Consider the following 22,589-nt stretch of genomic DNA (forward strand, 5'->3'; position numbering starts at 1 on the left):
TGGGACTTCTAAATGCTGCCTGCTGCCATCTTACTGAAGTATAATGGGTTTGGACCTGCTTGCAGGGACAATTACGCTCTGTATTTCTGCTGTATTATGTAAGTTAGATGTCACTGAGGCAATGTTTAGTGATATCTGTTGTTTTTACCTGTCCTGATTTCTCAAGTCAGTTTGTAGTTTTTCATCAAAAAGCAGCTGTCATGATCACACAGTAGCCGTTCTGGGTCTACAAACACTACATTTTAATTCTCATCTTGTCTGACAAGTCAAGCATGTTGTGTCTTTGCGCTTAAAACACTCAGATATTTTGGAAGGAGGTCAGGTGGCCAACGGCCAGGCCGAAATACCCTGGAACTGTAAACGCCCTTAACCTGGTTCTGCGCCATAATGACGAAGCAAAGTTCCTCATACCTGATGTCAACATACAGTACGCTCCTTCCACACCTGCCGCTTGTACACAACACACTCCTACACTCACACACACGGCCGGCCATGGTTATTTGTTTGTCCGCATGTGGCTTTCATGGGTCCAATGTGGCCACATGACTGCAAGTGTAAAATGTGGATTTGGATGGCAGAGAAAAGAGAGCTTGTATTTGTGAAATAGCAAGCGCTTGCACGCCACAGCCCTGAGGGGGGAGAATGCCAAACTTGCGTGCCACAGTCTCGTTGAAATGTCTTTTCCCTATGTCTGGAGAACTGGGTCCATTTTCAGCTACAAAAAAATCTGTTCCTTTGCAATTTCCATGGCCCCTGCTATACTTTTTTTTTTCTCAACAACACACTTCTGCAGTTGAATTTCCTCTTCTTTTTGGGATGAGGGAGTTTGGTGGTGGTGGGGGGGCTGTTTCTTTTTCCAGAGTCTACCAGGCACCAGCTCCATATCTGATTTCACGCGAGGAAAATCCAAGCCCTCAGCTGCTGTTGATTCGGGTGAAGTGGAGTCGGCCCACTAATTCCTACCGGACTCCCAAAAGCCTTTGCTCTCTCTCTCTCTCTCTCTCTCTCTCTCTCTCTCTCTCTCTCTCTCTCTCCTCTCTCTCTCCCTTCATCTCTCTCTGTCTGTGCTAAATTTAGGTTTCAGGGTAAAGCTGTGGGGTGGGGGGGGGTGTGTGGCGTGGGGACTTGATGGCTCTGGCTGCCGCGGCCCACCCCGCACATGATCTCCATTTAATTGGAGTCGGTGGAAACGTGTTGGCTAAACTGCGGTGGGGATCGACTCCTGTGTTCTGTCAGGGGAAACTGGACCGGACACTTATCACAACACCTTAATGGGCTTGTGCAGTAACAAGCACTTGGCTGTGAGCCAGGAGGAGCTTGCTACCACCTTGAACCCTCCGCAGTACAGTAGCTCCCTCTGGAGGAGAGGGCTCAACTAACTGTTTTGTAGCTGCAAACTTCTGCAGTCTGCTTTTTCTCCATCTTAACCATGTTGCATACCTTCCTGCATCCCCACCCTCCCCCACCCAGTCTAAGTACAGACTGCGCTGTTGTGGCTGTGGTAACAGTGGTGTATCTTTGGCAGAGAGGGTCTTCCTTGCTGAGCCTGGTAGTAGCTGCCTGTAACCTCTGCGGCCCAAAACCACACATGATCTCCATTAGGCTCATCTGAAACGTGTTGACTAAATTGCAGGGACAGGAGAGGGGATGGACCCCAGAGGGCTCGCTGGCACAGTCTGCTGTCTGTGATGTTCCCAGTCTACGAAGCGGGTAGCCGGGAATCAGGGCTTTTATAGAGAACATAGTGTTCCAGCGCTTTCTAGCTCCCAAACATAACGCCATGCACTTATTTAATTCTGCAACACTCCACGGGCGGAGTTGTCCTCCTCCTTTCTGCTCAGCTCAAGAAGTCCACTAGTCCACAGTCAAGCGTGTAACCCAGATATGACCGGAGGTTTGCCTTATTTGCATATGGGAGAAACTGATTTTGTTTGTTAACATAAGAACATGTTTGAGGCGGCCGTGTCTGTGTGTGTAATCGTGCACAGAGTTGTTTATGTGTGCGTGCGTGGCCGCCTGTGGTGGCTCTGGCGATGGGGAGATGCAAACACAGACGCTCACCTGTGAAATGTTTACTCAGGCTTGATGCAAACTGTGACGGCCAGTGCTCAGGGAATGGTGTCTCAGGCAAATAAGTGGAGGAGAGGAAATGAGAGAGTGAGAGAGAAAGACAGAGAGAGAGAACCTGCGTTCAGCTCCACACATGGCGCTGTGCAGTGAGATTGTTCTCCTCAGATGATCCCGAAAGACACACTGCTGCACGACAACTCTCAGAGGCTTTTGCTTTGATTTACCGACTGGTTTGGGTGGTTTGAGCGGTGTATGCCATTAGGGTGAGTAATTATTGTTGATAGCAGGTTGATGATGACAAGGCAACACAATGCCAGGGCAGAGCTGCCAAAGAATAGGAGACCCAAATGAACACAAATGATCTCCAGGTGTTTTTTTAAGCGCCAATGCTTTGGGGCCGGAGCATCATGTCCGATGCAAATGATAATCACCTCTGTCCTGTGGCACCATGGTCACCAGCCCCAAAGCCTCATCCACATTAGGCACTTTATCATGTGAGCACAGAGGACTTTGCATGTTGCCAACTTGTGACATACAATACAAGCAAGGGGAAAGAGTGTTTGTGATTACAAAAAACCCTGAGATTTTCCTAATGCTTCAACAAACAAGGTGACATGATTAACATGTCTGCTTATTAAGTAAATCCTTCTCTGAGAGATATGATACTTCCTTAAAAAGCAGTCGGTGTGGTGTGTTGTAGACCATGCATACTGTTATTGTTAGGATAAAGGTATTTGAATACAAGTAGCACCATCATTTATTACACTTTCTTGCATCTCTGCCACATTTGCTTTATCGTCTGGATGTCTTGCCATTTCCATTTTAGGCTCAGACATATGCTTTTACTAACGGTCGCTGTCAATCACATTTTTCACCCCATCATGAATGTCTTGCTCTGCAGCGAATCTGCCCCCTCACAAGTAGTAACACATGTAAATATGTAATTCCCCACTCTCAGCTTCAGGCATTGTACTATTTCTGCTTAACTGTAGAAAAAAGCAACATCAGTGAGAATCTGAAAGTCTTTTTATTCTTTCTTCCGTGTGTGTGTCCTCAGCACAGCGTGAGTGGATGACTCAGCATGTCTGGTGTGGTGTGGTGGTTTCTGGGTAGGGGACAGATAGAAGACTGAGGGGGCTGCTGGAGTGAAGCAAAGAGCCAAATCTCCAAGAAACAAATAAAAGAAAGAAGGAGTGGGAGGGTATAAAGAAGAAGAAGAAGAAGAAGACGAAGGCAGGCAGGGTGGTGGCGTTCTAGGAATGTAATGGGGTGTAGTAGGGCCCTACGGGCAAACGAAACAGACTCCAAAATTGTCACAACAAATGGCACACCCTGTGTAATGCCCGCCTCTCCCGCTGCTCCTCTGCAGCGTTGCTTGTTTCAATTTGAACGTCTGTCGTAAAATCTAATTAAACAAAATAAGTTTGCCGATCTTCAGTTTGTTCTGAGATGGATGTAAAGATGAACCATTTGAAGGTGTGAACGCTCCTTGGCAGTCCACAGTGCCTCAATTATCTCCACTGTATTTTTCAGGCCTGTTTGCTCACACTTAGTAATTAAGGCCATTACTTAGTAGTGACCTCACCCCTCACGCTGTGTGTTGATTGGGCCTCACATGATGATTACGTCTTAGCAACTAACAAACACCCTTCAAAACAATTTTCTCATTCACACACACAGAAGTACAGATATGCACGAATGTGCACTTTCCTCAAATTCACATCAAATTTGTGGTCAGACTTAATGCGAGGAAAGAATTGCCTAAAGCAAAGTTACACTGACATCTACGGTGTGGTAAAACAGTTATGAAGATGTCTCACCTGGCCATGGTCTCAGGTCCTCCTCCACCTTGCATGTCTTCAGAGCGGGGGTGTCCATTTGCTCCTGCCACAGGGCTGTTATAACACACAACAAAAACAATATGTGAGCTCTGGGATCTGATTTTTAGAAATAAGTCAGCGAAGGAATTTAGTTTGTGCAGGAATGCAAAATCTTTTTATTTATTTATTTGTATGTTGATCATATATGTTTGTCCAAAGGCCAGATTTTTTCTGAGCAGACACTGTTGGGAATGGATTTTTTTTTTTAAATACCAAATTAGCTTGTCATTGTTTAATTATTAAAATGATAATTGTTGAGTAATATAATACAATTATTTCAATGATAAATTAATGGTAAATAAAAGGAAATGTTAAAGAAGAGCAGGTGAAAAAAAGGACATTTTAAACCAAAAAAAGGGGGAAAAGTAAGATGAGGGCTATAAACTAATTCCCATTCTTGCACGAAGACATGGAACCAACTATTCCAGTTATAAAAGATGTAATTGGATTTTTGCTCACCTATCTAATCTGCAACATGCAACAAGCAAAAAATATGGGTTAACCAGTCACCTGACCTCGACCCAACTTTATGCACTATAGAAGCACAACTGGGAGGACTGAAGACAGACAGGGACAGAGACACAGACTCAGCACTCCAGCATGAGAGAGAAAGAGGGAGAGAGTGACAGAAAGAGAAGGTGGAACGACGACTATTGCACACAGTGTTGATGTAAATTATGAATAGAGTAATTAATAACCCATGATATTTTCTGGTAATCTTAACTTAATCTACCCCATGGCTGTGGGACAATGAAAAGCAAATAATAAGATGGCCGATGGATTTATAAAGTAACCGAGGGCCAACTCACATAAGTAAATCATAATAAAATTATTTCCATCCTGATTTTTTCAGGCAGAAAAGAAGTGCTAGATATCATAAATACTGTGATGTTTTCCTCCACAAATTTTATGAATTTAGTATTATCTGTGAGCCAGTTGGGAAGCTTTGGTGTGGGCTGTATGTGGGCTGCGGGCCACCATTTGTCGATTGCTGGTGTGCAGGGTAAGGAAGTCCCTGCCTGTGCTTCAGAAATTTGAAGCAAGATCCAAAAAAACCCTCTTCATGCCAGACCTGTCAAAATTGTCTTGACATCTGGCGGTTTGGAGATGTGTCTTCCTGTCACAGGTTGGCCTCTGCTGACGGAGCAGTGAAGATTGGGAAGAGGAGGGGATGGTTTTCTCACCACAGTGAGACCAGGCTTGGAAAAACATGCTTGATGGGTGCATGGGAGATATTTTTGGGTCTTTCAGGCGAGACACCGGAGGGGCAGCGGGGACCTGTGAAGTACAGGACTCTCGCTAGCCTGTCCAGCCGAGCTGTCAGGAAGTGAAGGAGGGTCAAGGACCTCCTGGCCCAACGCGTGGGACCCTGCTTCACACTTAATGGCCACACCGCACGAGGGCTGACACAAACAGGGGGCTGTTTGCTCTCAGTCTGAGAAGGTGCAGATGTTACATGACAACCAGCACGGAGCTTTGTGGACATGGTCAGCACATTGATTGTGCAGAAGTCTGCTCTCGAAGCCTCTGAACAGTGTTGATAAAAAAAGTACTCAGTACTAAAGACAGAACCCTACATATTATATAACTACATCTTTTCTCATAGCGCTCTGCTTTTAATGACAGCTGCAGTCAGCCATGTGGTATCACTATGACTCTGCCCTCCGCTGTTGAGATACCGCAATATAGTAAACTCCTAACCTCCTGTAGTGGCAATTAGGACGGAGTAGGATGCCAGAAGCAGAGGAGGGGGTGGCGCTGCTGGGCTGTTCACCTATAGCCGCACTGGGCTCAGCATGTGTAAGATCTGTGCTTCCCCTGGAGCTCCTCCACTTCCTTTGCGAAGGCCCAAATCAGCACTCAGTCACCGAGAGGTCCCGCACTATACCTCACAATGGCAAATTCTTACACATAAATGGCCTTATTCAGAAAGGCTTGCAAGCAGCTGGTGCGATTCGCTCAAGAAAATAAACATTTCCTTCAAATATTTTGATTGGCCAGCAGACAACGTCAATACCAGAGGCACAGATTACCCCTGTTAATAAGAGGACCAGCCCCCTGGGCGGAGCTGAGGAGCAGGGAAGGCAGGGGGCTGGGACGGGAAGAAGCGACGACTGCGTCACTAATAAGTAGCTTTGGGGTGGTGCCAGTGTAGTTTTGGAGAAGGACACAAATAAACACATGCACTGCTTTTGAAGTGCATGTGTAGATGAAAGGGCTAGCTGAGAAGATGTTTGAGCCAAAATGGCGTCCATCCTCGTGACTCCGGATCCAGCAACGCCTCTGAGACATGTAATGCGCCTGCCGTAATGAAGCGTGTCATTGAGACACAGTGAATGCCGGTCCTTGTGCTGGCTTCCTGTTTCGCTTAGGCCTTAGGCGTCGCAACGGGGAGAGAATGTGAGAGAGCAAGCAAGAGAGAAAGACAGACGCCAGCGAGGGAAGGAGAGAGAAAGAGAGCGTGTTAGTGAGGGGAGGAACACGGCCTTGGCTCAGCTATGTGGGACATTTGATATGTCTTTTGAGCCCTCACTTATAACGTGAGCAAAAACAAACACATGGGCTGAAAAATCCTATGTTCTCTTTGAGAGCTGGTCGTCCTCCCACCCTTCCCCTCTCCCCAGACTCAATAGAGACTGTTCATGGCACACATGTAGTTTCTGTAATTGCTGAAATGTAAAACTCAGCCCGACTCTGATGTGAAATTATAACTTACACAAACAGTTGAGTCTGGTAAAAAACAACTTGCTCTCACTTCTCTTTTTCTTTCTCTTTTTTTTTTCCACCAAGGAGGCAGCTTCAAAAGAATCTTTTTTTGTGCTGAAGAACAAAAACATTTTCAGTTTGAATTATTCATCTCAGGGTCACAAAAAGAGAGTAACCACAAGTGAAGCTTTCAGGCACCATAACAAATAAACTCCGTGGCGGCCATTGACATATTATGTAAATACAGGAGTGCAGAAGTAAAACAGAGTGTCTAAAGGACTGGTCCAGATTCCTTCTCGTTTTGGTTGTATTGGCCTCGCAGGGCCAGCTTCCTGCTCGGGTTTGGCAGAAACCAGCATGAAACCCAACTAGCGTGACGGCTACACTCTAAAGTCCACACCACAGCTACCTGACTGGGCTAATTTCCTGTCTCGCTCTTGCTTCTAATTGGCTGATCATGTCATTCTGGATGTGTGAATTAGTGTGAGCCTCTCGGCCACGGCGGTAGCAGAGTGCCGCCTCGGACCTTGGGGGGGCCGGCCAGCTTGTTTACGTGGTGTAAACAGTGTGGTCACTGTGGACGAGGCGGGAGGGGCACGGCTGCATCAAACAGGACTTTCTCAAGTTAAGTCCAGTGCAGAGGCCACAGCCTGAACATACTGGACAACAGGGCCAAAGCACAGCTGCAGCAGATGTGTGCCAGTTGTGCAGGAGGAAACCACAGATACCAACACTTGTGGAAGTATCATTAATAGAAAAGGTTTGCGTTTTTAAAATAGAACTTGCAGGATAAATGCTGAGCACATTTTAGAAAATGAAACGTGTATCATATGCAAGATTTTTCTGACATTTTTAATAACATCACCACATGGGTCACACATTCAGACAGACAGAAACACACACACACTTTTGGGCCCTCATCAAAGAGGCGAGCACTTGACTTGATGGCGGAACGTTATGCTAGTATCTGATATTCATCTTCACAGAGGAACACACAGGTGTTGGAACAAATAACATGTTAAATGATACCACCTCAAAAGTGCCAGGACTTTTTTTTCTGGATGATTAAATTGCTGCTGTATTTCTTTTTTCCCCCCGCTCTCACTGTTAAAACACATTTAAGTTAAAAGAGCCGCTTTCGTCTCGGCTGTCTGTTAGAGGCTGTGCCAGGGGCTTGTTGAGTTTTGTCTGCATTTAAAATGGAACAAGGTAAAACTGGGATCTGTTTTCCACCTTGAAGAAAATCAAATTTTCATTCATCTGTTTGCTTTTCTTAAGAGTGGAGAGAGCTGTGTGTGTCTTATAAATGCAATGTCACAGTTAGATGTTGGAGGATGAACTACACTCCGTATCAGAGGAGAAAAAAAACTGCCACCCACAGACACGTATAGTATACACATGTACCTCACTTGAGGTTTTGAAAACCAGAATAACAATTTAGTACTTGATTGTCTGAGTGTCAGATTTGCTTGACTGCACTAGTCGAACCACGCATTTTCAACCACACACACACACACACACACACACATTCCCTCCACCCTCGCTGAGAATCATTCCACATGTCTAGCAGGCTTACCTGTGGCCACAGGAGAACAAAAACAAGCAGCGAATGCAGCGTCTGCCAGCGTGCAGGAATCCTGTCACTGCATGCACTGTAATGAGCTCTTAATTACCCTGTCTGTCTGGGGCACTAGCAGAGAACTTGCAACACTAGCACACAATTGTGTATGAGTGCGTGTGTGTGTGTTTTGTATTTTCATTGAGTCTATGGTGCAATCGTCTGTGTGTGTGTGTGTGTGTGTGTGTGTGTGTGTGTGTGTGTGTGTGTGTGTGTGTGTGTGTGTGATTTTAAGAATCAAGGGTAGCATTGAGCAGATGTCTGGAGAGGCGTCCTGTTGACAAGAAAACTGAGACAGTATTTCATAGCTCAGACAACAATATGAAGCAAGGAGGCTTTAGGAGGAGATGACACTGTATTTTCTTATTTAGCTGTCTTCAAGGTGGGGGAAATGCAAAGGTCCCAGCTGCGGATAATGGAAAACATCTTTTGTAACAGCGAGGCGGGAATCCATTTAATTATAACGTGTTGATGGGCGATCTATCACCCGGCAATTCTCAAACAAACAGGCCCCGGGATTTAAAGTATCTGCAAAATACAACATTGTCTGGTAGGGCTGCCAAAAGCTGAGACGTGTGTGCTGTTGATATGTAAACACTTCCCTGTGTGTCTCTGAATGGGATTTATTACAACAAGTCTATTTTTGTTTGAGCTTCGCTTGTAATACTGCAGCGGTGTTGTCTGTGCGTGATTTCTACACATACAGGAGCGCTGTGTGTGATTTGTGTGTATGGGGACCGCGGCAACAGATAGACAAAGTGTGAGGGAGAAGGCCCTCTCTCGCTCTGTTATTTAATTATTTTACCACTCTTGCCCTGCGGTATGCCATCATGATGGTAATACCACAGATTAAGGTGTGTGGTTTTTACAGCCCTTCCCCTTCGTCTGCCTCGCTCACACACACTTCTTATAGACGGCCTCCAGTCACTGGCAGCTGTAACCTGAAGCTCAAGGCCTTTACTGTCTCTGACAGTTCCAACTGATGTTAATGTGTTGTGTCTGTTCACCGTGTATGTACTGTACATGTGTGTGTTGCGACATGGCAGCCCTTTGAAGCCTGACAAGCCTATGACGCTCTAATTCCTGCCCTAATCCCGTGCGAGGCAGAGCAAAGAGCTCCTCTTCGTCTGCTGTCTGGACCAAGTCTGTACACCTCTCCCTGCCGACCGGTGTCCCCCCCCCACCCCCACTCCCTGCTCCTGTATTCAAGTCAGCGCTCAGAAACTTAAAGCTCCCAGTATAAGCTTAGCTGCAGGGGGCTTTTTATTGGCAGACAACCGACAGAGCTCACGCCAAAATCTAACCCATCAGAAAATTATCATCACAGTGGCTGTATTGTGCTGAAGCTCCACTGTGTTTATTTTCAGCGTAACCGGTCGGCGGTGTTTCTAAAATGGCTGATATGCTTTCTCCATGGTACAGGCTGTGCAAAGGAATCAGTATCATAAGTAAGGACATGGGGGAGCGGGGCAAAAGACCCTGTGTTCTCCACAGTCAGCTGTTAGATAGGCCCTTAGTGGTGACTCAGCGCTGGCTAAGCTAAGCACAAGGCCAAACACTGCCGTGCGGCCGTGATACACACTGATAGAGATCCACCCACACACGGCTCCCAGCTCCTAAACAAGCCCTCCTGTACACAGCAACATGCTGATACAAAGGTAATGAGGTTCATTAGGTGGCATGAGAACTAGAGAGTGGGTGGGAGAAGAGGGCATACTGTGTGATTGTGTGTGTGTGTGTGTGTGTGTGTGTTTAGTCTGTATTCTTCCAGACATGGCATCCTGTTAAAGAGTCTCTGACATATGACGGAGAGTTGAACACTCATCCTCACTCCAAGCATCTCCCACGCAGCTGTCCCACAGCACACACACACACACACACACACACACACACACACACACACACACACACACACACACACACACACACACACACACATATGCATGAAACAGCCCCCTCCCCTCCATCCCTCCATTGCACCACCTTAGTCTGAGTCTCAGCCCCCCCTTCACGCCCACACATTCGACCGGTCTGAGAGTGACGTGATTGCCAAGGTAGCGGGCGGCTGCTACATTCCTGAGGCTGTAGTGTGCGGTGCACGGAGGCCAGCCTCAGCACCCAGGCCAAGCTCGGTTGGCAGCACACGCCATGCCACCTGGCCACAGACTCAACCCTGCACGCTGTGGGGCCCAGACCCACCAACGCAGGGCATCCGGGGACAGAATTGACACGAGCTTCCCCCTCTGACGGCCAACATGTATAACAGCTCCCAGATTAGTGGAACAGAACTCGAAAGCACCACGTGGAGGAAACACACATGAAGTCCTCTTGGCTCAATGCAGGGTGAACTGCATGTACTATGTTGATGTGTGTCTGATTTTTATTACGGATTACTTACCCTCTGGCCAAATAAAACTAAATATGTTTGTTGAAGGAGGAAGTATTGAAGGAGTTATTTACTTCTAGGTAATGGCAGTTAATGTGAGCAGACTTTACAGCGTTGTGGTGGTTTGGATGTCCGTCAGGGTTAGGGTTGCAACTGATTGAGATTTTCATGGTATGATAATAGTTTCAGGAAATACTGCAATTTCAGGGAATCACAGTATTACAGAATTAAAATTGTTATGAGTTACAATGACATTTAAAGGTCCAGTGTGTAGGAATTAGTGGGAGATATTGACATGAATGTATTATATTATTCATAAATATGTTTTCATTAGTGTATTAGACTAAATTTGAAACTAGGAACTGTATTTCGTGTCATTACAATGGGCTGTTAATCCACATACGGAGCGAGTCCCCTTCCATGGAATTTGCCAAGTTGTTACTACAGTAGTCCAGAATGGACAAATCTAACTCTGGCTCTAGATAGGGCCATTTGCATTTTATGATTTTCCCTTTGGCCATCACAGTTTTCCTATTCGTTTGGCTATTGGCAATTTGTTTCCTCACCACTAGATGCCACTAAATTCTGCACACTAGACCTTTAAAGGAATGAAAACCAAAGTTTTTTTTTTTGAGCAAATCTTTTATTACTATGGTTGTGGTTGAATGTATCAGTGGTCCTCACCTTGTGTGGTGCTTAGGTGGGTTTGGTGGCTGGGGCGGGGGTTATTGCTCATTGGGCCTATCCTCATAGACCGCTGGTAGCGCTCGATCTCTGACAGCCTGTCCGAGAACTGCATCTTCTGGGGGTCCTCTATCTTCACTCTGTGCCCTGAAACAGCGACATGAGGAGGACGGGTAAGAAAGAAATCAAAGACTTGCCAATTTACCACCTACACAACCAGGAAAATGGCACCTTATGAGTTGTACAAAAATAGCACAAACAAATAACAAGAGTCCTGCTGGAAAACCTTTCCTTCTCCCAAATATTCTTAATGAAGCCTGGCATGTTTGACACATCCTGGCAGACAACTTCTCTTTGCCTGTCTAAACTGTAATTAGTGTAACATTGACTCGGACTGTGAGGACCATTAATATCCTTCAGTTTGATTCACAAACACTCAGACAGGACGAAATTATATAAGGGGGCAGAGAGACACTGTCACCATGTTTTCAGCCTCCAAATGCAAAAATATTATTAGATTGTGAGCAGACCTTGACATACATCGGCTAGACGCTAAGTGTTACCCAAGCTGCACCTGCTGCCGCGTCATCCACAGATAACGACGGCGTAAGTGGTTGTAAATAATTGCTTTAGGAATGCTGTTTTCCCTGAACTTCAAGTCTAAGAAATAATAAACTCTGGATTGTGACATTAGGCATTTCTGTGAACTGCTGAAGCAAGGTGATCTTATCTTTTCACCTTGCTTAAAAAACAAGAAACAGTGAGTAGACCTGCCCCCAATATCCGCCCCTGTCTAACACACACACATACACACACACACACACACCCCCACACCTGTGGACTCACACACATTTAGGTCTGACTGACACAGCACTTAGTCAGAAAGAAACACCCAGACAAGGCTACCAGACCATGTAGTCATCAGTCTTCAACATAACGGATAAAGAAAGAGAAAAAGAGCTTTTCTGGCTATGTGTGTGCAGGACGTGAGAATTAACTAATAAGTGAAGCATATCTGCTGAATCTCTTTTGTCCAGACCGGGAAAACTAACCAACACACTTAGCGCCCTTATCACTTTGATGTCCCGTTCGGGGAGATGGTAAGAGAAGAAAAAAAACCCTCTCTGAACATGCCTTTTATGTAGACACACATGTACACAGACATGTACAAATACACATGTTCCCACACACACTCGCTTACAAGCACATGCTCTACATGTGAACACACCTTAAATGTCAGACGTGAGTCCGGATGAGGGCTATGCCTCTAATGGGAGGAAGAGATTTTAATGTTACTATCAATGCACCAAAACTGTGTGTGAACCGGCATGTATACATTCTGTGGTTTTCTCCCTGGCATCTCTACAGAGTAGCCTAATGTGAAGTAATGGCTGGATTTGAATATTTTATCACTATATAAAGGGGGCAAGGCAGACGGACCAATATGGATTTTGCCCGTCCTTTCTCTCCACTGACCCATGGGCAATATATCTTCCTGCGGAGGCTGACCCATGGGTAAAGTTTCCTCTCGTTTACCGCTCTGTCCATTTGTTTGTGCCCACTGCCTCCCCTCCATCCCAAGTTCCTGAGTAACGGCACGGAGCAAACTGGTGGGCCAATGGGTGGACTCTCTCTCTCTCTCTCTCTCTCACACACTCACACACACACACACACACAAAACAGATGCGCGCACACAAAGGGGACGCACACTGATGCACAGACACAGTGTCTGAACACAGACAGCCAGTGAATACACTCCTGTCCGAAGTCGAAGTGCAGCACAGAATGGTACTTTTTTAAATTCACACCCACTGATCAACACATCCGTTGGACTTTTATGTTTGTGAGAGACTCAGTCATGACTAATCTGTCTGAGCAGAGACAGCAGTTCTGTTACTGCTCTCCAGCTGTTTGTTTTCCCGAGCATTAAGACGTTTGACGCCAAAGGAAAGGACGGGTGTGTGTGTGTGTGTGTGAGTGTGTGAGAGAGAGAGAGAGAGAGAGTCCACCCATTGGCCCACCAGTTTGCTCCGTGCCGTTACTCAGGAACTTGGATGGACACACACCGACACACACTCTGTAATATCTTTTTTATTCACGCTCATATGCGGCCAGTCTGCGTTCTCTTTAAACTATGATGGAAGGAATGAAGGCCTGCGTTCTCACTCTCTCTCTTTTACACACACACACACACACACACACACACACACACAGCGCCAGGTCCAGTCTCCATCACCCACATAGACACTGTGGCTACTGTCTGTTCCAGGCCAGAGCAGGGGCGGCCAGGGGGAAGCGGCCCTCCAAATATAGCCCCTATATGTGTCCTTGTGTAGTTATTAAGAGATTTACACCACCTCAAACGGCTGAGGTCAGGGAAATGATACATCCCACCGCTCTCTGGTTGGAAAAAAAAAAAGACAGACGGCAGGGGGAAAAAAATGATAATTGGTCAGTTTTTCTGCGGCCAGTGGTGGTCTAAGATGAATTGGCTGGCTCTTTAGGGATGAAAGTGATCATTCAGCTGCCCACAAACACACACACACACACACACAGTCAAGCTGTGGATCCTGTGGCGCAGTTCCAGTTGGCAGGGACACACAGCGTTTGGCGACATACTGTTCGAAGCTTCCAGTAGGGGGTTTAGTGGGCTGCGAGAGGGTGATTTTTTTTTTTTTTTTTTGGAGTAGTGGAGGGAGGCTTCATTAGAACTAGGCCTGGAGCTCATTAACCCTGGGCCCCACAGTTGCTGTTAACACCGCTAATCAACTGGGAGGTGGCTCGAAACTTTCTTTTCCCCTCCTTCTTTTTCGTTCTCTCTGCTTTTGTCTGTTGGTTAAAATCAGGAGGGCAGCAGATATTCTTCCCCTCATCTCACTTTGTTATGATTTTTAACCATAGCTACTAAAAAAGTCAACTTTTTCCTCTTTTAATTAGTATCTGTGTACATTTCAAAAGGGATTCTAGTCTTTTAAGATTTGTGGCTGCTACAGACTATAATTCCCTCTACTTTATGTGCATCCCAAGATTGGCAAGTTAATAGGCTTGTTAAAAACCATAATGAATCAAAAAAGAACTATTTTATAAATATTTTTTTCTTTTTTCTTTATAAGCATTACAGTTAAATCTTACTTTTCATGTGGATACTGGACACATACAAGTTCTTTAAGTTAACTATTTGTTTTTCATAAACATAAACCTGCTTGTGTGTCCTCGTGTATCAGTCTGTGTCCCCTGTCTAAATTCTGAGGTTCTTGCCGTTCCATGATCGCAGCAAAGGCGGAGCTCCTCTTTTTTTCCTCAGCAGCAGTTGTGGAATTTTGAGTTGCGGGATGGATAATTGATAAGTCGATTCATTTAGCGCTGATCAGATCAGTGGATTAGAAAAGCGGGTGTTTGTGAGTGAAATGCAAACTTTTAAACCCAGCCAAATGAATGGTTTTACTTTCATTGTGTTTGATGTTCTGCTGCTCCATCTGTGCCAACAGTACGCTTTGCGCTCTGAAAATGTGTAATAAATGAGACATGTATTCCAAAAGCACACCTAATGTACAGTCCAGATCCAAAAATAGAAAATCAAATGTGGTGGCGGATGTTTTATTCGTGGTGGCCCACAACAAATAAATGAATGTGCGGGAAACCATGGTAAACCTATACTGAAAGTTAAACTTTTTGCCTCTTTACTCTGTACTTACTGTAGAAATTTTAAATTTAAATTTTTTATTTTTTTTTTTTACTGTCTAAATCATTACAGTCTCTGCGCTGTATTATCGGAGTGGTTTAGCCTGTATCTTCCAGTTAAACCTTGTGTTAATGCGCTCTCTTTGGCCGGCTGACCCTGCCTCCAGCCACAGTGTTTCTGCTCCAACCGCCGAACATTTGACTTCTACTCTGCAGGTCCGTGGGCCAGAGGGGTGCCAGCATCTCCACACTAGCCCCATTTTAGAGGGGTTTCTGTGGTCGGATGAATATTTAATGTGTCAGGGTGCACTTAGGAGAGAATGCCCTTGTTTTTTCTCTCTATGATATCATAACCACAAGATAGAGCTGGGAGATGGGGGGCCCAATGCACACATGAGGCCTAAATAGCAGCGCTCAATAAGCACCCAGAGTCGAAATGGATGCTAAAGGTTGTAGATTTACTAGCCTCCTCTCAGAGTAGCGGTCGCATCATCTGAAAGCATTATGGAAGTCTATGAAGAACAAATAAAATGCTTGATATAAAATGTCTGGTATTAACGATGTACTGAAAGGCAATGGCTGTGTTTTGAAGAAATGGGTGTGCCACTCTCAGCCCGCTTTGTTTTGTGAGTGTGTATGTATGTGTGTCTTTTTATTTCCTGATAGTGTTTTATCTCTGCTGCAGAATAACTTGAGATGTTGCTTTGCTCTGTTGCTCTTGTGCTTTGAAGCACATGCAGATAAGTTTATGTGTGATGTGAAAAGTATGAAGCTATTTTTCACGAGATTAAACTCAGGGTTTTTAAGGCCAAACCACATGAACAGCAAACTCCACCGAATCTTACCCGGCCTTTTTTTTTCTCCACAAAGCCCATATCAGCTCAACACAGAGACGCTGTTTGCTCAGTAAGGTGACAGCCGGGCCTTAAACACCAACGCCACAGCTGAATGATCACCCAATACGACCTGTTTCCTCCCCTCATCCCCCACTTTTTCTTCTGCTTCTCGTGTCTTTCTGTCTGTCTGTCTCTGTCTCCATTGAAAGAAAGAAACACATGTTCCTGTCCAAAGGGAGACACATTAAACACAAGCTCTTTTTAGTAAAGGGTTGGGCGCTTTTTCAGGGGCAAAGTGAAACTCTATCTGGACGGCAAAGGGCAATACGTGCCTTGGCCCCGGCCCAAGTCTGCACTGAATATATTTGAAGTGTAAATATTTGTATTCAACGTATAAATGGACTTGATAGGCCCCTGATAACAGACTAGAATTGATTCGGAGTGCATGTATCTCACTTAACACTGAAAACTATGTCTGGACTGTAAAGTCTGTGTAAGTGTGCTATAGTATTACAAACAAAAATGTGTGGGCAGTGTAAGAAGCATTTGTAAGTCCTGTATGAAGCTATTGTGACAGCAGCTGACTGATATATGTTTGAATGACCTTTTTTCTAGTGCTGATGAGTCAAATCAATAACTTCAAAATGCATCTAGCTCTCCTTTTTAAGCCTATGCGTTGAAATTGAAGTGTTAAAAAGATGCAGCCTCCTTATCTGACTTTTGAGTCCCCACAGTGCGATGTGGGGCGACAGTTGAACACATGTTGCAGCGAGGCCTACTTGCCTGCAAGCAAACTTCCGTTTGCCCTCAACAGACGCTGGGGACGTTTCAACATCTGTTGAGCAAAGACTTGTACACCTGTCTTCCTCTTCCTCCTTGCTAGCAGACCTGAACCCCCAACGTTTTCGTTCCCACCCTGAGTCTTTCCGCCGCTCTGTCTTGAACTTCCCTTTTCATTCTATAACTGGCACGGTAGCTCATCTCTGCAGCAGAGTGTTTGGTACCAGCGTGTCCCAAGGCCACCAATCACACATTTGGGTATTTACAGTGGGACAAATCAAAGTTCTTGTTTTGAGGCTGACCCTGAAGGATGTGGGTTTTACCCTTGGCTGGTGATTGTGGCTGTCTCGTCTGGGCCTAAATGAATCGAAGCTAGCCACACGCAGACATTACACTGCTTTATGCTCATTTACATAATACTTTCATAACACTTTAAGTATGAATGCATTAAGTTTTATGACTATATTAGTACTGTGGATTGAATGCACAGACTGTTTATTTCCTGGGTTATAAACTACGTGTGATTTGACGTCTGTGTCATAAACATGGCAGCACGGAATACAGAGGCAAGTGGGGTTTTTTGGAAACATTATTTTCATTTCGGCTTTCAGGAGGTGGTCAGCAAAAAAGTTTTGGCATGCTTTTATCAGCAGTTTGCCCCCCTCTGACCACAGCTGGGGGATCATCTGGTCCCTCAGGCAGATGCATCAGTCTCTCTAGGGACATCAGCAGTGTGAAAATCCCCCTCGCAGGTCTGAAAACAAGCTGCTCACAGCGGAAGTTGCTACATGAGACTGTTTGAGCGAAGAGCGCAGCCTTCCTTTTCTGATAAGGGGATAAAGCTCTTTGCGTGTGTGTGTGTGTGTTTCTGTGTGTCTGTGTGTGTGTGTGTGTGTGTGTGTATGTGCGCGTAACAGAAGCAGTGCCACGCAAGGACAGCCCTACAGCGAGGCAGGTCGAGGCAGGCAGAGAGAATGAAGGGGTGCCAAAATAAGACCCAATGCACCCGGATTCTCTGACAATACAGCAGGGCCCGTAGCACATTGAGAGCAATCATCCCTCTTTTGTCCCTCCATTCCACGTGTGTGTGTGTGTGTGTGTGTGTGTGTGTGTGTGTGTGTGTGTGTGTGTGTATGTGTGTAACTGTCTTCCACTCTGGAGTTGAGGCGTGTTGGGGTTGATATGAGCGCTGTTTTTTAGCCCTTTTTGGCGGCTTGCCTGCAGACTTCATAGATTTCCCAGTGCTGCTGCTGCTGCTGCTGCTGCTTTGGCCTTGTCGAGGCACAGAAGGCCTATTTGGCTCCGGTGACAGATCATATTAAAGCAATAAGCTGCTTCGAGTGTGTTATTTTAGCTCTAATGGTGAATGGGGGTTGTTGTGCGTGTCTGTTTGCGCATACGTGGTAGTCAGGTTGTTGTAAGCAGCGAGGTGCCGGGGGAAAGGTGGGGGCCTCGCAAGGCTGTGGGAAAGGAAAGCAAGCTGCCGTTGTCACATACATCAATGCAACGCCAGCAGATGTGTCAAACGGCTTCGCGTTCACACCTTTGTGCATACTAGCTCGCACACAATAATGTGCAACAAGCATGCATTTGCCCCCAGACACACACACACACACAAACACAAACACACACACACACACACACACACACACACACACACACACACACACACACACACACACGTAGTTCCACAGAATTGATATTCCAGGTGGGTCAGAGTCAATGTGTGAAATGTCAGATGTGTGAATTTTCCACTGTGAGGGCATGCACTTTGAGTACTTTCTATATCATGTTAGTGGACTGCTGTAGTAGTAGTGCGGAGGTTACAAAGATTGACCTCTCCTCCTTTTTTCTGTGATGTTTCCAGCCAAGGCTTCCCTCTGTGTTTACCCAGAGGATTACAACCTTCCTTGCTCCTGGAAGCAAAAGAAAGATCTTGCTACACCTATTATTTGCTCACTGTTCCTAACCATTAAGACCCGAAGAAATAAATATCCAAAACCGCAGGGTGGTGGTACACAGCGTCTTTTCCAGTAACCAGCAGGTGCCTTCTTCCCACAAACCAACGCCCCCCCCAACACATACACACACACACTCTCCACCCCCGTCCCCACTGCCCCAACACAGAAGACGGTTTATTGTCATAATGCAGCAGGGGAGAAAATATTCCTCCACTCATGGGCCATTTATTTTTCTAAATGCAGAACGGAACTTTTATTGAATTACGGCTGAAAGGTCGTAATGGCTCCCTCCTGTATGGGTCAGTGTAAATAAGGAAGAGTGAGCACACACAGAGTGGGCATTTTACTTCCCTTCATAGGTAGGTAAACAGGAAAGACGCTTGGCTGGTGAATTTAGAGGGGAGCGGGTGTGGGAGGGCAGCGGTGACATTGGCCGAGCTCGGCAGTGATTCTGAGAAAATGTCTTCTCCTTGCATCATCAGAGCGAATTAGTAGCGCTGTCTGGGACCCTCTGTAAATAATTCGGTAGTAGACCCTGCTGCTCTATCTGGCGTCAGCGAATACAGGGTGGAAATTTTTGTCTGAATGGAAAAAAGAAAGGGCATTTCGCCCCGAGGCTATTGTGTGTGTCTTTGGCAGTCATCAACTGGCCTGAGGAGGGGGACATCTCGCTGTTTCGAAATGTTAGACAATGTTGTTCTTTTTTCCTGTTTTTAGTAGCAACTGACGCCGCAGCAACATGCCGAAGAGCGAACAGAGGCAGCTAAAGGGAGGAGAGAAAAAAAATAGACTACATTTTCTGTGTTTATATCTCTGTTTAATTGAGGTATTTAGACTAATTAGCTCTGCATTCACAGGGAAGCCTAAGTACAAAAGCCTAAGTAGGATTACCAACAGCTGTGTGTGCACATTGTGTGTGTGTGTGTGTGTGTGTGTGTGTGTGTGTGTGTGCAGCCTCAAAGCTTCTAGATGTGGTTAAGGTGGCAACAGTGGTCAAAGAGCTTCCCATCTCAGTCCTTTATTTACCCTCCCACAACAAAATTTGATTATATTACAGATGCTTTCATGTCTGTCCAATTGCGCGTTAATGACTCTGACAGCAACAGTCATGCATTCATTTATATCCAACGATAAAAAGACCTCAGAGTAGTTTCAAAAAATATTTTCAATAAACGACACAATGCGGTTGCTCGTCCCTAATACATTTTGCACAACTACCGGAGGAAACTGTCCTCATCCGCCACCCGTCACAAGCCTCAGACCTCAGAATGTGTTTCCCCTTCTGAAATCAGTCCAAACCTATTCAATATGCACTGCTGCATTCCAGCGGATTTATCAGTTGGCCAATATTTACTCTGCTTCTAATCACTGAGGCCAAGTATGACGCGTCTTGAGTGACCCCAGGGAGGAGGAACGTCGCGGTCGACGGCTTCCAGTCACTGCAGACGCCACATAGCGTCATGTCTCTGAAGAAGACATAAAATCTCCCCGTTATCTGCCCCCATCTGTCTGTCAGTGGTACACTATCTGCTCCACCAAATCATAAATGAAGTGGTCATGAGTTTAGTTGATGAGATTAATCTCTGTGTGTGTGTGTGTGTGTGTGTTTGTGTGTGTGTGTGTGTGTGTGTGTTTTCATGCCGCCATGTCTTCAGGTTATTCGTCTGAGAGTCATGGCGAGCCCTCAGGAGTCAGGAAAGCACCCAGCATCAGACATGCCACTTTTTTTTCCCCCTCCCCTGGCACTGATACACCTGTAGGCCTTTCTTTCAAAGACACCCATCTCCATTTTCAAACATCAAAGTTGCCTTTGAGAGAGCAATTCGCACCGAGGGTGAGCCCTTTCATGTGATTTGTGGAGCATGGGCGTGGTTCTATGGGGGCCGACTTAAAGAGATGGACGCACCTGGCAGGTGTATGAGCTGAGCACCCGCACACGCAAATCCATATGCATGCTATCTTTTTGTTTACTCTGCAGAGAGACTGCAATATCACAGGAAAAATAACACAGCAAATGTCATTGTTTGCTTATTTGCATACTTTGTACAGTCTGTGTGCCAAATGCAAATAGAATCAACCCGCCAACTCCAACATGCACCCCCGCCGGCCCCGCTCCCCCCTCCACCCCTACGCCCGCCATTCTCCTGCTGGAGCTGTGCGAACACACCCAGCCGAGCAAACAGAGGCAACAAAACACGACAGCGCTTGTGTGTGATTTCGGTGGATGCGTGGGCCCATGGGTGGGGAAGTGCGTGAGCTTGATCTGCATGTATGCAGGTATTGCATGTACACTATATAATTGTGTTAGCGGTTAGGGTGTATTCATGTGTATCATTTTCAAAGCTCATCAGACAAATTGCCACTCTGACCTCAACGTACAACAGGCTTCCACATCCTCAACATTATAACAACTGCCTCTCCTTTCTATGTCTTTAACCTCAAAAACCCTCAGACGTGTGGGTGCGAACAAAAACAGTCTGCAAGAACTTTTTTCTGAAAAAAATTTGAATAAATAATAAAAAATAACCAAACACATGCCTGATTTGCGTCAACGTTTTGAATGAATTTCAGCTGGGTTAAAAAATAAGCTTTTTATTTAATCAATCTGATTCAGCTGTAAAAGTGTTCCTTGTAACTTGAGCGTCACACAGACTTGAGCTTTGAGTGCTGATTTTCACACACAGATAGCAGCTTTGAGTCTGTCCCCAGAAATTCACAAAAATAACTTTATCTAACCTCAGTTTCAAAATCATTCATACACAAACTTTTTCGTACCCTCTTAATTATTTTCTTTATCTTAAGATTTACATATCTGTAAATGACATCTCTATATTTGTAAAAAAACATTTCCTTTATGATCACAAAGACTTTTTTCACACATTTAAATACTTTTGTGCTAAATATTAAAAAAAAACAAACCCAACCACTTAAAAAGAAGACACACGTCCCCGCACTGCGCAAATTATTTCTGAACATCATTTCACAAGCTCAAAATATTTCCCTTTTTTTTAATCTCTCTGACCTGTGGTGAGTTCATCTTTTCTTTCCGGGGACAGATTAATTTCAGGTTGAGAGATACAGAAATACAAACAGCCCCTCCCCCTGACTCCGTGGGTAAATAGGCAGCAGCTGATGTCATCTATAAGTGAGGGAGTGAGAACGGCACCAAAAATATAGCTGTGGGATTAATTGGTGAGAATAACCCTACAGGGGAGCATCAAATGTGTGAGCGGTGGTGAGGAGGAATCTGATAACAGCGACAAACAGGGAGGGTCCTGACACTTATGTCATCTGCTTTCCTTTTTCTGTGTTTTAAGCTCAGCTCTTGTCGTTAGATGTGGCATGTTTGTTGAAGCTGCTGCTCAGACAGAAGTGGTGTGTTCAGTTGCAACAGTTGTGCTTCCAGTTTGGCCTCAGCAGAAGTTTGATAATATAGTATGACAGCTACATCTGGGGGGATGGTGGTGGTGGTGGTGGTGGTGGTGGTGGTGGTGGTGGGGGGGGGGGGGGATGATGACGAATGCCGGATGTGTGATGAGGAAATCAGCAGCAAAGGAGACAAAAATACTTAGCTGAACATTTCGCCTACTTTCTGTTCAGGAACACAGCCCTGCCTGTGCATGTTTATATCATTTACATGTGTATGTGTGTGGGCATGTAAAAATACATTAGTGTCCACATTTGTGCCCATGTGTGTCTATGTTGCAACTCGAGTGTTTTCAGAGGGCCTGGTGTCTCTTTGTTACATTGGCACAGGCGAGCTGCCACCGCCGCTGCAGGCCTGTCCATCAGGTTCTCCTGACTGGATCAGTAAACATTAATAAAACCTCCTCCCTGTGTGCCAGCTCCTGCCGCGGCTCGGCTGGCAAGCATGCAAATGCCGGCCCTACACAAACAGCACGTAAGGCCGGCGGACAGGTGAGCACAGCGCGGCCAAGTCTGGCTTCAGGCTGTCTGCACTCGATGAATGATAAAGCTGAGAGTGCA

At 45.6% G+C, this 22,589-nt stretch overlaps 1 protein-coding gene across 1 annotated transcript in view; it reads right to left on the reverse strand.

Annotated features, from left to right (window-relative positions):
• The window catches only part of runx3 (RUNX family transcription factor 3), a 52,833-nt gene that overhangs the window by 4,022 nt on the left and 26,222 nt on the right, over positions 1–22,589 (reverse strand). The window contains exons 6-7 of the mRNA XM_042500672.1: positions 11,345–11,491; positions 3,891–3,965 (exon numbers count right to left, since the gene is read on the reverse strand). Of these exons, the coding sequence (XP_042356606.1) occupies positions 3,891–3,965; positions 11,345–11,491 (222 nt within the window). The remainder of the gene's footprint in view (positions 1–3,890; positions 3,966–11,344; positions 11,492–22,589) is intronic.

This window comes from Plectropomus leopardus, chromosome 14 (assembly GCF_008729295.1).
Source record: "Plectropomus leopardus isolate mb chromosome 14, YSFRI_Pleo_2.0, whole genome shotgun sequence".
In the NCBI taxonomy this organism is placed as follows: Eukaryota; Metazoa; Chordata; class Actinopteri; order Perciformes; family Serranidae; genus Plectropomus; species Plectropomus leopardus.